At 50.3% G+C, this 15,275-nt stretch overlaps 1 protein-coding gene across 4 annotated transcripts in view; it reads left to right on the forward strand.

The window, feature by feature from the left end:
• Positions 1 to 15,275, forward strand: part of ABHD12B (abhydrolase domain containing 12B) — a 32,270-nt gene that overhangs the window by 13,830 nt on the left and 3,165 nt on the right. For 3 of the 4 annotated variants that reach the window (XR_014787805.1, XR_014787804.1, XM_084834569.1), the window contains exons 5-12: positions 4,508 to 4,538; positions 5,855 to 5,900; positions 5,983 to 6,112; positions 7,165 to 7,202; positions 8,689 to 8,771; positions 9,401 to 9,483; positions 11,657 to 11,735; positions 14,088 to 14,212. Coding sequence is in view for 2 of the 4 variants with exons in the window: in XM_084834569.1 (XP_084690695.1) it covers positions 4,508 to 4,538; positions 5,855 to 5,900; positions 5,983 to 6,112; positions 7,165 to 7,202; positions 8,689 to 8,771; positions 9,401 to 9,483; positions 11,657 to 11,735; positions 14,088 to 14,212 (615 nt within the window). In the remaining 2 variants the exon portion in view is untranslated. Of the gene's footprint in view, positions 1 to 4,507; positions 4,539 to 5,854; positions 5,901 to 5,982; positions 6,113 to 7,164; positions 7,203 to 8,688; positions 8,772 to 9,400; positions 9,484 to 11,656; positions 11,996 to 14,087; positions 14,213 to 15,275 lie in introns of those variants that run through there. The other variant, XM_084834555.1, reaches the window with a different exon arrangement.

Genomic DNA, 15,275 nt, shown 5'->3' on the forward strand with positions numbered 1-15,275 from the left:
AGCTGGCTCCTCCCACGGATTGCTGGTCCTCCTCAGAATCAGAACTGCTCTGGGGTTCTATCAGCTCAGTTTCCACCCTGACATTGTGCTTCTCCTGAGTACCTCCTCCAAATTCCAGACCACTCCTGGCAGAGCTTCGTTCTGCTTCCTGGGGCTCAGTCTCCCAGGTCTTCCAGTTGTGGCCTGCAGGTAGCCTTCTCCACTCCTCACTCAGGAAAGATTCCTCCCTTCAGGCCTGGCCTCACACCACTCCTACACCTTTCCCTGAGGTAACTGCCACAGAAAATTACTCTCCAGTGGCACCTCGCCTGGAAATCTTGTGTGGTGGTGTTCACGCACACACTCACTCATGAGAACATGAGAAGAGCCCTGCTGGCTCAGACCAAGGGTCCATCTAGTCCAGCATTCTGTTTACACAGTGGCCAACCAGCTGTCGACCAGGAACCCACAAGCAGGGCATGACTGCAAAGCAAAGCACCCTCCCGCCCATGTTCCCCAGCAACTTGTGTACATAGGCTCATTGCCTCTGGTACTGGAGGTAGCACATAGCCATCAGGACTAGTAGCCATTGACAGCTTTTTCCTCCAGGAATTTGTTCAACCCCTTTTTAAAGCCATCCAAATTGGTAGCCATCACTACATCCTTTGGTAGCGAATTCCATAGTTTTACTCTGTGCTGTGTGAAGAAGTACCTCCTTTGATCTGTCCTGAATCTCCCACCAATCAGCTTCATGGGACGACTCTGGGTTCTAGTCTTTTGAGAGGGAGAAAAATGTCTCCCTCTCCACATTCTCCACACCAGGCATAATTCTGTACACCTCTATCATGTCTCCCCTTACCCTCCTTTTTTCCAAGCTAAACAATCCCAGCTGTTATAACCTTCTCTCGGGGGAGACGCTCCAGCCCCTTGATCATTTTAGTTGCCCATTCTGTCACTTTTTCCAGCTCTATTTTTACGTGTGGTGACCAGAACTGTACACAGTATTCCAAGTGTGGCCGCACCCTAGATTTGTGTGAAGGCAGTATGATATTGGCCATTTTATTCTCAATTCCTTTTCTAATTTCAATTCCTTTTCTAATATTTTCTAAAACTCTAACATGGAGTTTGCCTTTTTCACAGCAGCCACACACTGGGTTGACATCTTCACTGAGGTGTCCAACATAACCTCAAGATCTCTTTCCTGGTCGGTCACCACTAGCTCAGATCCCATCAGGCTATACTTGAAGTTGGGATTTTTTGCCCCAATGTGCATCACTTTACACTTGCATACATTGAACTGCGTTTGCCACTTAGATGCTCATTCTCCCAGGTTGGAGAGATCCTTTTGGAGCTCTTCACAATCCCTTTCCGTTTTAACCACCCTAAATAATTTGGTGTTATTGGCAAACTTGGCCACTTCACTGCTAATTCCTGATCATTTATGAACAGGTTGAAAAGCATTGGTCCTAATACAGATCCCTGTGGGACACCACCATTTACATCCCTCCATTGGGAGAATGTACCATCTATCCTACTCTCTGCTTTCTGTTCTTTAACCGGTAACTGATCCATAAGAAGGCTTCTCCTCTGGTTCCATGACTGTTAAGTTTGCTCAGGAGTCTTTGGTGAGGGACTTTGTCAAAAGCCTTTCCTTGGTGAGGGACTTTGTCAAAAGTCCACTCCTTGAACTCTTTCCCCATGGGCCTGGAGTTCTTCCTGAGACCAGAACAGGCCGCCTTCTCTGCCACTGAATCCCTCCTGGAAGCCTTCCTTGTTCCTTTTCTCCTTACAACAAACTTTGCAACCGAGGCTACTTGGCCTGCCTGACCAATCTTATCTTTGTTTCCACCCAGACATAAAGATTTTCCCTTTCCATGATGGGTTTAGACTCCTTTGCTACTGGGCTGCAGGCTTAGCTAATAAGCAGCCCCCTCCCAGCCTCTCAGGGATACATTTTACAGTCAGCTTAAGCCTCAAGTTAGCATTTATTCTCTTTCATACACAACTATGTAAAATATTTACTTCATTATGGCCGGGGAGAGGTCCCCTCATGTCATAACTACATGCTGAGATTCAGTTTCATCTTCTCACACTTTAATATACCATTGTCTCTTTTTACGAAAACTTTAAACAAAATACCAAGAATTCTGGTGAGCAATGTGGCAGGGACAGGGCGGAGGCCAATGGTATGTGCAGGCACTGAGGCAGGGACCCCCTTCTTTTGTGGGGACCTGGGGCAAAATGCCCCATTTGCTCCCTTGCCCCCTCTGGGCAGCCCTAAGGTTTTGCAAGTTGTATGGTGTGTGTGCAAATGACATCAAAGTGGAAATTGAAAAAGAAGCATACTTTAAAGCTACGCGAAGGAAGATCATTTTTGTAGTTGGTACCCAAACAACCCGTAGAACCTTGAAAAGAAAGGTTACAGACAATTGCTTTTTGCCACCCCAGCTCACTCCTGACAGTACAGTAGATTAAAAAACACAGCCACTGAGCTCATCTTGGCGCCCCCCTCAGCACTGCACCCAGGGCGATTGCCCAGGTTGCCCACTCCTAAGGCTGGCCCTGTCACCGGCCCCCTCTCCCCATCATCTGCAAAGCCGTTTCGCAATTAAAAAAACCAAAAACCATTAATGTGTAGCTATTTTTTTAAGGGAAGGAAGAACATAGTACTAGGCCTGCATGCCCTGCTTTACAAGAGCAAAGCCCCCAAATGGTGGAGCATGAGACGAAGTGCAAAACTGGCAGCGGGAGCCATGTTCAACTTGTTAGGACTGAACCTCAGTTAGGAAACCTTCCTGCACTGAGCAGGGGGTTTCCCGCATTGAGCAGCGGGTTGGACTCGATGGCCTTGTAGGCCCCTTCCAACCCTACTATTCTGTGATTCTGTGAACCTCGCCCCCTCCCGCTCTCGAGAAGTCCGTAAGCGTGATTCCAGCGTCTGTCGCAGTCCCGCTTAGGCACAGCCCTGGCTGCTGGATCGGCCTGGGGAATCCCGCATGCGTCTGCCACGCAAATTGCGATGTCGGCTTCACACTGTGAGTGAAGAAGTTCTATGACTGCTCTTTAAATGCCATCTCTGCCTTCACTCAGGCATTGGGGACTCTTCAGCTATTGCTGAGTGTGCAGCTCAGTGAATGGTTAGTTGGGAGAATTCAGTTTCCATTGGATATACTGGTGATTAAACACAGGTTCAGGCTGTGGCTTAATTTTCACCTCTCATCTCAGGATAAGCGTTCTCATCAGCAGGGCAGTCGCCGTCTGAGAGGCAGAACTTGTTCCACTACCTAGGGATGAATAGCGACCCAGGGGAAGTTGTGAAAGAGTGGATGACACTCCCTGGGGTTCCTCGGGTAGACAACGCCGATTGTGTAAACTGGCAGCACTAAGGATGAATCTGCCTGTTTCAGCATCTTATTAGTTTCACAGACAGTTCTGCAGAGCATTTTCCTTCCTGTTACGGCCCCGTTGATGATCAGGTTAAGCAAGAAATAACTTTGCAGGAGCTGAGTAGTATGATCAGAAGCAGAACTCCTGCAAGACCTCAGCTCCTCTACACATGGTTTCTCATCCAGTGTGTGACCGACAGCCAGAGGCCTGGTCCTCCTGGGCCCTGTGTGGGTTGGACTGACCTCAGCGTATTGTTTAATATGACGGACATTTTAAAAAGAAAGGGAAAGGTGGCTAGTCACCTGCCTTTTTGCAGGGGCTCTCACTGCAACTACTAATGAAACCCCAAAAGAGGCTCTGACTGAACCTGCTCGTTCTGTGGCTAGTATGAGCCTGAACTAGTTTTCCTCATTTGACTGTGTTGTGATAGTTTACAAAGGTTTTAACTGCTGCTTTTAATGGTTGTTTCCTTGGTTGTGTTATGATTGTGTTTTATTTATGATGCATCTTTTTAGTGTCACTTTTTTTGTAAACTGCCCTAGAAATGTTGCTGAGGGGCTGCACAGTGGTTTATGATGATGATGCTGCTGCCATAATCTAGGATTTTTCATATATGGCACAGCAGTTGCCTAGATCAGTTGCCATGCTGGCTGGGGATGATAGGAGTTGTAGTTCAACCCATCTGGAGGGCACTGGTTTGGGGAAGGATGGCCTAGATGCAAGTAGAGCTATTAGTTTTTCCCTCAGCCCAGGAGAAGGTCAGGAACCCAGTTATACCTCTTCAGGCTTTCTTATGTTGGCAGGGACAAAAGCTGTAAGTGGTCTACCTGCATGTATGTCAATATTTATACTGTCAGCCTTCCAAGGCTCGTGATAAAGAACAGGACTACCTCTTTTATTCTTTTCCCTGAAGAGCCATTCAGGGCTTTAAACATCAACGAATGCTGTGATTACATGAGAACATAAAAAGAGCCCTGTGGCTGGATCAGACCAAAGGCTGATTTAGTCCAGCACTCTGATTCCCATGGTGGCTGACCAGCTGCCTCTGGGGACCCCAGAGTGCAAGAGCAAGAGCCCCCCCCCCCCGTGCTTCGCCAACCGGGATTCCGAGGCATCTAATCTCTGCGCTGCTCTCTTTCAGGGCGACGGGTCACAGAGTTCGCTTCGTGAAGGTAGGTGTTGCCTGGGGCCCTTTTGGAGTACCTGTGATCCTCCTGAGATGCTTCTTGTGGGGCTCGTGCCGCTCCCCACTTATCAGAGCTGGGCCCCATCACCTCCTGTTCTGTACAGTGGCATTCTCTTGGGCAGGGGGCTGTTCCTGGGCATACCTGCATTGTCGGTGGTGGTAATAATGTTGCATGTTGCTGGTGGTATTATCATCATCATCATTTATATCCCGCCTTTTTTCCTCTTGCAAGGAACCGGAGACGGCTGACAGAGTCTTCTTCTCCATTTTTTCCTCGCAAAAGAAAAGGGCAACTAAAATGATCAAGGGGCTGGAGCATTTCCCCTGTGAGGGAAGGCTACAATGGGTGGGATTGTTTAGCCTGGAAAAAAGGAGGGTAAGAGGAGATATGACAGAGGGGTACAGAATTATGCATGGAGTGGAAAATGTGGATAGGGAGACATTTTTCTCCCTCTGTCATGGTACTACAACCCAACGGGGTCCTCCCATGAAGCTGATTGCTGGGAGATTCAGGACAGATCAAAGGGAGGACTCCTTCACACAGCGCAGAGTCAAGCTATGGAATTTGCTGCCACAGGATGTAGTGATGGCCACCAATTTGGATGGCTTCAAAAGGGGGTTGGACAAATTCCTGGAGGAGAAGGCTATCAGTGGCTACTAGTCCTGATGGCTATTTGCTACCTCCAGTACCAGAGGCTGTGAGCCTGTGTACACCCGTTGCTGGGGAACATGGGCAGGAGGGTGCTCTTGCAGTCGTGTCCTGCTTGTGGATTCCTGGTCAGCAGCTGGTTGGCCACTGTGTGAATGGAATGCTGGACTAGATGGACCCTTGGTCTGAGCCAGCCGGGCTCTTCTCATGTTCTTAACAACAACCCAGTGAGATAGATTAGGCTGAGAGTCAGGGACTGGCCCAAAGGCACCCAGGGAGCTTCCTGGCCACGTGGGGACTTGAAGGTGGATCTCCCGAGTCCCGGTCCATCACTTTAACCACTACACCACGCTGGCTGTGTTGATGTTTCCTTCCCTGGGTGCCCCCACTAAATGAGGTGAGATGGAAGGCCACTGAGAGAAGTTCACCGAGTGCCTACATTGCGATCTTTTGGGTGCCAGGTAAAGCGGAAGAGAAAGGGTTGTTTTCTTTCAGTTTCTCGGTGCGCTACAAAGAGTGGCCTGGGTGACCCAGGTCAAGCAGGCTTGTCTGAAGTGTTTTGTGAGCTGGCAATTTTGTTTTTAGCACCCCTTTAAAAATAAAAAGCTTTGTGTGTTTGAAGTTTGTTTCACGCAGGCTCATTTCTTAAATAGGCGATGAGCGACGGGGGCTTTCATGTTGTCGCTGTTGACTACCGAGGTAAGTTTCGATGCAGAAATCCTCACCGCCTCGCTCTCGGATGAGGTGGCCGGGGACTGACCTGCGATCTGATGCCCCCCAGGCTATGCTGATTCCACTGGAGAGCCGAGCGAGGGCGGCTTCACCACGGACATTCTGTGTGTTTACGACTGGGTGAAAGCACGGAGCGGGAACAGCACCGTGATCCTCTGGGGACACTCCCTCGGCACGGGGTACGTTGGGCATCGGGAGCCCCGTGGGCTTTCCAGGTGCACTGGCATGGTCTTGACTAGCTGGCTGTGGGATTCTGGGAGTTGTAGTTGAACACGTCTGGAGGGCACCAGGTTGGGGAAGCCTGGACAAGACTGTCTTTTCGTAAAGGCCTGTTGAGGGTTTTTTTTAAGGCTTTTCTGGTCGTGACAATATTTCAAACTTTTAAAAAACCCATTAATCTTTTTTGGTGTCATTTTGTTGGGTGATGTGCTCTATCATGTGTGTTTTGTTAGCCGCATCGAATACCTTTTTAAAACATAAAAGCTGGATTAAAATGCCCAGGAAGAATGCAAAAATGCATTCCACATATGTTATGACGCCAGTCACCTCGGCAACAGTCCTGCGAGGCCAGGTCAGTATGCAAGCCAGCGGGCAGTCGGGTTAGGGAGATCGGTTGAAGTCCTTGCTCCACTGTGAAGCTACGTGAGATGATCCTGGCCAGCTGCTGTCTCTCCACCTGACTTCATACAATTCTTTGAAGGATAAAATAGCATGATCCCTGTTTTGCAACTGCAGTGCTGAAACTGAGAGAACTGGGGATTTCATGACAGCATTTAACAGCTTAACGATCAATTATCTTTTGATCTTGGCCTTCCCTCGTAGATGGGCGTGTAGATTAATCAAAGGGTGTTGTGTAACAATAGAGAACAAGAAAGCTGTAGAAACTGCATTGACAGCAAGGCCCTCATTTTCATTGAGGTTGTAGACTTCTAACTGGGTTGTACCCCTTCAGACTGTAGTGGGAGGTCTCACAGGGTGGAATGCTCCTCCATACAGAAAATCAGACCATCCATCCCTGCACATAGAAAGCTAGCATATCAGGAGGAGAGTTCTAGCCTTCTCCCTGACACTTTCTGTGTTAAGGGTGTGGGTTTTATTTTGGTATTTATTCCATCATGTAAGCCCCCTGCCCCCATCCAAAGTGATACAGCCCAGACTTGATGAGAAGACCAACTACCCCAGAAAGTACCTTTTGTGCCTGAGAGTGGTTTTGTTTCTTATTTCCTTGTAGAATTTCTACCAATACTGCCAAGAAGCTGAAAGAAAAAGGTAATGAATGGCCTGTTCTGCGGAACTGTTCTACTTTTTCTCTTGGAAGTGAGCAGAGTGCATTTGCAGAGTCAGCATGAACAAAGGCCGGGATTTTCCCCTGTCATTTGTTTCAGATGTCATGGTTTGGCATGTTCAAGCTTTAAGCAAGAGTGCTTCTGAGTACACTTTCCTCCCCTCTCTTGGATCAATATCCACCTCCCAGATCCCCAGGCCCTTCTCATGCCTCTCTGTTAACACCTGAATGGAAAAGCCACGTGGGAGGGGTGGGCCCCTGGGGGAGGAAGCCCCTCTCACCTGCACTCCCCCTTTGATGCTTGTGTGGTTCCTCCCTTCCTTCCACAGCGGAAAGGCATGGCAAGAAGTTGCAGAACGTGGCTCCTCACCTCAGAAGAGGCTTTGTGAATGGGTTCCAACTGATTCTCTCTTTGTATGTGTGTGGGGAGAGGAAATCATCCCATTTGGCAGTGCTCCTTTCTGCCCGTCCACATAACACACAGCCACTCACTTGAGCCCTTTGAGGGCACTAGGCTAGAATTGTATTACAAAGAACGCAGGGCTGCCGACCAAAATGGCAGCCCTGCATTGGGCTTCGTCTTCCCCCTCCATTACATCCTCCTCTGCTGACCCCATGTCCTGGTGCAGTAATGCAATGGACTGAACACCTACAAGGCTTTCAACTTTTGAACAGGCGGTATACAGACCCCACTTCCGAAAGGATGCTTATTTGGATATTTGGTCTGCTTTTGTTGAAGTTTATGTATAGTTGTTAGATAGAATGTCATATTTTCATAGATGCACACACATTTCATAGGCACGCATTGAAATTGATATCTTTAAATTTATGTCGCTACAATTTTCTTTTCTTCTTTTCTTGTTTTGTTTTGCTGAAAACTTAAAAAATGGCTCCAGCTGATTTAGAGTGGAACGATGGGGAAGGGGCTAAGCATCTCCTTGTCACATCACCTCACGCAAAGTCATGCATAGTTTGCCCCTAGTTTTTGACCAGCCTTCGCCAACCTGGTGCCCTCCAGATGCTACGAGCCCCATAGCCAGCTAGCACATCTGGAAGGCACCAGGCTGCAGAAGCCTGGTTCAGAGGGATGGGCAGAAGCCCAGAGGGAAGGGAAGTCATAAATGGCAGCAGAAGCCCTGAGCTCTTGGGAAAGATGAGATGAGAGTGCAATCCAAAATATTCTTTGCAATAAGGCTCCATGCTGGTTCCTTGGGATCTGTGTGGGGCTGTTCTGGAAGATTAATTGGGCTCCCCTCCCTTAATCTAATGTTGCAAGTTGTCAAGGCTGCTCAGCCTGAAGGCTTTTCTGTATTTTTTCTACCGGACCAGAGTGTCTTGTTTAACTGGTTCTTTCATTTGTTTTTTGGGGTGAGAAGCTAGAAAAGTAAGCTGCCTTTCTCCAGGGACTTGGCCTTCTGTCTCGCTCAGGATGTTTCCACTTTAACCCTCTTATTTCCCTCCCCACCCCAGATGGGACCATAGTGGATGCAATAGTGATGGAGGCCCCTTATACCAACATCCGGGACGCAGCTGCCAATATCCCCATTACAAAAGTAAGTCTTGTTTACTTGCACAGATGCATTTGGCACTATCCATGTGACAGTTTCCTGAGGTACTCTGAAAAGCAAGCAGCACGGCTTGTCTTGCTTGCTTGAACTGAGTGCTCCTGCGTATCCAGCAGCGAACTGGGCTGACATGTGCGCGCGCGGTGTGTGTATGTGTGTTTGTACGAAAGCGGAATGGTGTGAAGCAGGGGTCGGCAACTTGATGCCCTCCAGATGTTTTAGACAACAGTTCCCATAATCCCTGACCATTGGCCAGAGCTGTCTTGGGTTTGTGGGAGTTGTTGTTCAAAACATCTGGAGGGCACCAGGTTGCTTACCCCTGGTGTGGAGGATCTTTTTCGGAGCAGAAGATTGGTCCTTTCCCTCCCATTGAAATTCAGCTATCAGTGGAAACAGGGATCCCTGAGCAGCAAGGATATTTATATGTACTGCCCCTTAACCCCCTTGCCATTTATAGTTCAGGGCACAATGCAGGTGTTTGGTTTTCCATGTATGTGATGTCAACTTATTTACTGTGGCAATTGCACTGAGGAATTTCTGTCCATGGAAACTACCCACTCTTCCAGTTTCTCTTTTCTCCACACCTTCTAACACAGTTTTTTCTTCCCTCAAACCAGATCTACCGCAAGTTTCCTGGCTTTGAGTATTTAATCTTGGACACGATGGCACGAGCCGACATGTACTTTTCGAACGACAAAAAGTGAGTCCAGAGGGTGTGGAAGCTTTAGCAAGCTGGTCCCGCTTTTGACGTAGCCTGTATAATACCCTCTTCTGGCTTGAGAGCAGAGCTGGTGTCCTGCATTGCGCTGTCTAATAACGGCAGGGTTTATGCTGGAACCAGACGATTGTTTGGTCTGTTTCTTTGGGGTGCTGTTGATGGTGCCATGATGGAGGTGAGGTCGCCTATGTGCACGCTCACCCTATTATTCTCTCTGCTCAGTGGTCTTACACGTTTTTGCAGTCCTTGAGGCTGCAATCTGATTCCCATCTACCGGGGAGCAAGCCTTTTTAAACTCAGTGAGACTCACCTCTGAGTAGACATGTATAGGATTGCACTGTTGAAAATGTACAGTGACTGTTTCCCCAGAAACAACAGTGGAGGAAAACCAATGGGTGTGTCTGCCTCCCATCAGCACCCTTAAAGACTCTTGTCTTTCTGCTGTTTTAGCGGCTACTAAGGCTTTATTCTAATGGAGGTGGCCAACCCATGTTGGGGCTGTACCACTTCAGACCACAAGATGGGGGTTCACATGGTGGAATGCTCCTCTCTTCAAAACAGTTCCCCACCTAGCTTCCTCTCAGAAAGCCAGCATGTCATTGTGGATGCCTTGGGCGGGGGTGGGGGGGGGCGGGATGGAGGAGCACTTGATCACATGAACAGCCAGAAGTGGTACAGCCCTCACACAGGTTGATCGTGTCGGCAAGGACTCTGGCTAAAATGGGTGTAGAATTGGGATGGCCACTGGTTGTATTCTTTGGTGCCACTCTGTTCTTTCCTGGCCTGGGGTCTAGAAGTGCACGAACTGACTCCCCCCCCCCACACACACACACACATGCTCCATCTCTCTGGTAATAAAGCACCGGCCAGCAGTACATGCTTCCCAGTAATGGAGCCCGTGCGGTCAGGAGCATCATTACATACAGGTATGTGCACGTCTACTTATGCTTGCATGTGATGTGCAAAGGGAAAATTACTATTACGTCATTAAAGTATGGACCTTGTTTATTCCATGCAGCGGGCGTGGGGAACAGGTTTTTGGTGGGTGGGGGGCAAATTGGCGACACCCGCTGACATCACTCCACCCCCTGGACAGTTTGCCCTTTCTCCATGGACTCAGACAGTGCTGGGAGGGGCATGGTTGGCCAGGGCATGCTGGGAGTTATAAGCCTTTTTGCTGCCTAAATTGTCTGTCTCTCTGTCTGTTGCTCCACATCAAAGATTTCAGAGCAGTGAACAACAGATAAAAGAATAAAACATGATATTAAAGCAATTAAAACATTTTAAAAGAAACAGACTCCAAACTTAATAAACCGCAACTGGTCACTCAGGGAAGGCCTCTCGAAATAACAGTGTCTTTGGGAGGCTCCGAAAGCAACATAACGTTGGTGCCTGCCTGACCTCCAGAGGCAGGGAGTTCCACAGGAAGGGGCCACTACGCTGAAGGCTCTTTTCCTAGTGGACTCCAATTGGGCCATAGGTCCATGTGGAACCACCAGGACCATGCCCTCTGATGACCTCAGTGATTGGTCACATCGGTAAGGGAGAAGGGGCTCTCTCAGGTTTCTGGTCCCAAGTTGTTCAAGGCTTTGTACGCTGGTTAGTACTAACACCTTAAACTTGGCCCGGTTGTGAATAGGCAGCCAGTGCAATTCCCCCAGCAAAGGAGTTGCGCACTGAAGGGGGACAGCTCCTGACAAGGGCTGAACTGCTGCATTCTGCACTAGCCCCAGCTTCCTGACCAGCCTCAAGGGCAGCCCCACATAGAGCACGTTGCAGTAATCCAGTCTTGAGCTTACTAATGCTTGTACCACTGTGGCCAAGCTGTCCCTGTCCAGGAGAGGCTGTAGCTGGCGAACCAGCCGAAGCTGGTAAAAGGCTCTCGGAGCTGCTGCGGCCTTGGGCTTCCAGTGACAGTGATGGATCTAGGAGTACCCCCAGACTACGAGCCTGATCTTTCAGAGGGAGTGCAGCCCCCCCTAAACATGCATAGGATTGCTCCCTAACTGACCTAAGTTTTCTTGAGTCAGATGACAAACCTACCTTTACTGCTGTGACCTGTTTTCGGAGCCATTTGCGGGGGGACTGAAAAGCAAGATAAGGGTACAATAAACAAATTATTTGGTTGAATGACCTGCTTTTTTCCCATCCACAGTGTCAAAGTATTGTCCAATCCTTTCTTGATCTTACATTCAGAAGACGATGGAATCATACCTATACAGCTGGGAAGAAAGGTAGCTGTCAGCATTGCTATTTTAAAAAGGCTCTTACTGGAAATGGAAATGGATGGAGTGTCTCTTCTGCTAATTGCATACCTCACTGGGAGGCATTATTTTCCCACAGCACACTGTCGCCTCTTTTCATGCTTCCATGGAGGTTTATTAGCCCATATGTCCACATTTATCTATGCTTGTCACTATGGCATGTTTTGATGCTGAAAGAAGGTGGGGAAGGAATAGATCCTTTTCCCATTTACAGTAGTTCCCTGCTTGGTCACCAGGATGATTCTTCCTCCTCACCCTAGACGAGTTGCTACTAACAAATGAATTGTAGGGCTGCAAACTCAAGAAGATAATCAGACACAGAGAAATTACCCTTTAATAGCCTTCAACCACTTGCCTTGAATTCTTTGTAACACAGCCAGATCCTGAATATCCAGCGTGACCTGTATGTTAGTTAAAGGGACCATGACCCTCATTTTGAGGGGGAGGGGAGCTATGGACAGATGGGTGTGTGCTTTATATCTAATTTTAAAATGCTGCAAAACACCTTGGACCTTTGAAGGCAGCATAAAAGTTTCAGCCAGGGACAAGCACCGGGTGAGGGAATGGGAGCAGTCACCTTGTGAGGCCCTGTGTGAAATGCAGCTCCATGATATGGCTCTTCATCGCAAGCTCATGTCGATGATCTTAAAATGGGGATTCAGCAAATTCATGGCACAAAGTCCTAGCAGCAGCAGAAACAGTCTTGAGTTATGATAGTGTAACAGAACCTCCATGCTTAGGGACAGTCTGCTTTTGAATAACCAGATGCTGTGGGGGGGAGATAATCAACAAGGAAGGATAGTTGCCTTCATGGCCTGGGTCTGGGCTCCCACCAGGAGGCTCAATATTGGAAACAAGGTCCTGGCTTAGATAGGTCCTTGGCCTGATCCAGCCAGGTTGTTCTGATATTCAAGTGCCGTATGAAGTGCCTCCCTGCACCATTCCAGTGACTCGCCCTATGTGACCATCGGGAAGAGGCTTGTTTTAGTGGGGTGAGAAACCAAGGATGTGCAGAGGGGAGTTGAGCTTCCCTGGAAATTACACACCTTAAAAAGTATGAATGCAGGGAGGACAGATGTGTAAGCAGAGGCACACTCTCCTGAGGGAACCTAGGTTGGATGCTGCCGGAAGTTACAGGGAATGGCTTCAGCCCAGGCCGGCTCCAGGTTGGAGGGGGGCCCTGGGAAAAGTGTGCATTGGTGGGCCTCCTCTGCTTCTCCATGGGCCCAGGTGGGCTGCCCTGGCTCTGCGAACAGCACTTCAAGCAGCCCTGCCAAGGGAACGCAAGTTGACCCAGGCAAAGTGGTGCTGAAGTTGGCCAGACGTCAGAAGTCAAGGGTGCATGCAAAAGGGCCTCAGGTTAATCTACCACATCCCCGTACGATTAAGCAGAAAGCCCCCTCCTCTAAATTCACCACTCCGTTTTCAGGAGGCAGATTGGGGCATGGAAATGGAATTCTTCAAAAGGGAGGCTTACCGGTTAGTGGTAGAGCTGGTGGGGTGATGGTTAGAGCTGTAAGACTAGTATTGGGAAGACCCAGGTTCAAATTCTGACTCATGGGCAAGCCACTCTCTCTTTCTCTGCCCAACCTACGTCACAAGGCTGTTCTGAGAATAAAATAGGGGATGGGGAAAGCATTGGAAGCCCCCTGCCCCGCCCCTTGGCTTAAAGGTGGATAAAAATTAATCTGAAAATGGCACATCGTTTTTCTGTGCTGCCGCCAGAAGCAGCATCTGTGCTGGCTTGAGTGTCCCCCTCCCAGCAAGTAACATTCCTCCCCCCACCCCCATGATAATACTGTGACAGTGATGGTCCCAGGGGGTGGGGGCTGGGCGGCTGCTGAGAGGAGGTCCGCTACCTGGCCAAAAGAAAGAAAGAAAGAAGATGCTGCTGAAATAAGTGCCCCCCAAACCTTTTGAAGAACCCCTCCCCCCAATGTAAAGATGAACGCTTTCAAGGGACCACTTTTGAGCTTAGCCTTGGTTAAAAGGATCAGATGCCAGGCCATGGGAAGGTTGTGTCTCTGCCCGAGTCTCTGGACAGCCAGTCCAAGTGGGCGATTCTGTACCAGTGGTGCCCCCAGTGGAGGCTGGTGGTGCCGATGTCAGTGGGGCAGTGAATCCACTCCGGGTTTCAGCCAGAACTCTAAAGGAGCACCTTGGACAGAACTCTAACAGAGCTGATGGTTCTGCCTGAAACCCGGAGCGGATCCACTTCCCCGCAGCCTCCGCTGGATCAGCGGAAGCTGCTCCTACTCCTCTGGTCAGGCCAGGATCTGAGGGCCAGCGCTCCACTCCTCTCCTTCCCCCCCACGTGCACAGGTCTTTGAGGCTGCGTACAACGCCTCCACGAAGAAGGACAACGTCAAGTTCATTTCCTTCCCTCCTGCCATGGGTTTAGGACACGACCACATCTCCTCGCACCCGGAGATCGCCTCCATTCTGAAGTAAGCACAACCAGCCAGGCTGAGCAGCGGCCGTCTCGCACAGGCGGGGCCTGGCCTCCTGTTTCCCTTTCATCGGCCTGGGGTGTGGAGAGCTGAGCTGGGACGGTTGCCCACCCCTACTGCCCGACAGCCAGCCAGGCCTGGCTGGGCGAGTCCATTTGCAGGGGCAGAACGCAGGTTTCTGAGCAGCAGCGAAAGAGCAGAGCTGCCCCAACCGTGTGCCGAATCAAAGGAGCTAGTCCCTCTGGAGGGGGTCTGAGATGCAGCCAGTTTTGGGGCTGATGAGCAGCACCCTGCAAGGGCTGTGGTGTTGCGGCCTGGCTGGCTGGGGCCTGCTGGGAGTCGCAGGGCTTCTTTCTGTCCAACGATGCGTTGGATTGTGCCCCTGGGCAAGCTGCCCTCCCTGGGCCCCCTCCCTGGGAGCCTCCCTTCTCAGCACCAGGGCCACCCGCTGCTCTGGCCGCTCCTCACGCGTCTCATCGCTGCTCGGCAGGCAGAGCACCAGGAAGCCTCAGCATCTCCTCCTCCCCCTCCTCACCACTGCCGTTGCCCAGGCCAGAGCGAGTGGCAGGGGAACAAGCAGGCTGCAGGGGGAAGAGGAACACGGGCAGGGGCCTCTTGTCAGTGGGGCCCTGCTGCGGGGGGTGGGCCCCTGGCAGGGGCCTGGCCATGCTGCCCCTTGAAGCAAGCCTTGACTGGGGCAAATTCAGGTTGCTTCAGACACATGTGACCCCCGCTCCAGGAAGAAAGCGCTGTGCCCGTTAGCACAATTTTTGTGTGCATTCTCAATGCACCTTGGCTGTGTGTGCCCATTGAGAGGGACGGGGAGACTGTGTTGCAGCTGTTGCTTCATTGGTGAGGAGGAGCATGTCCAGGGGGCCCTGGGGGGGGCTGCTGAGGTGTGGCCCCCTCAGCAGGTGCCCAGCCATGCTGCCCCTTGGCCCTGGCAGGGGCTGCCAGCCAGCCAGCCAGCCGGGAGTGAAGCTTCGAAGAGCAGAGCTGTGGAGCAATATCCCCCAGCTTCTCTCCCAGCTTGCTGGGGCCCCTCCCGTCCCAAGAATGG

The sequence above is a fragment of the Heloderma suspectum genome, chromosome 1, assembly GCF_057233095.1.
Source record: "Heloderma suspectum isolate Gila_16-S chromosome 1, 16-S_ref, whole genome shotgun sequence".
NCBI classification, from domain to species: Eukaryota; Metazoa; Chordata; class Lepidosauria; order Squamata; family Helodermatidae; genus Heloderma; species Heloderma suspectum.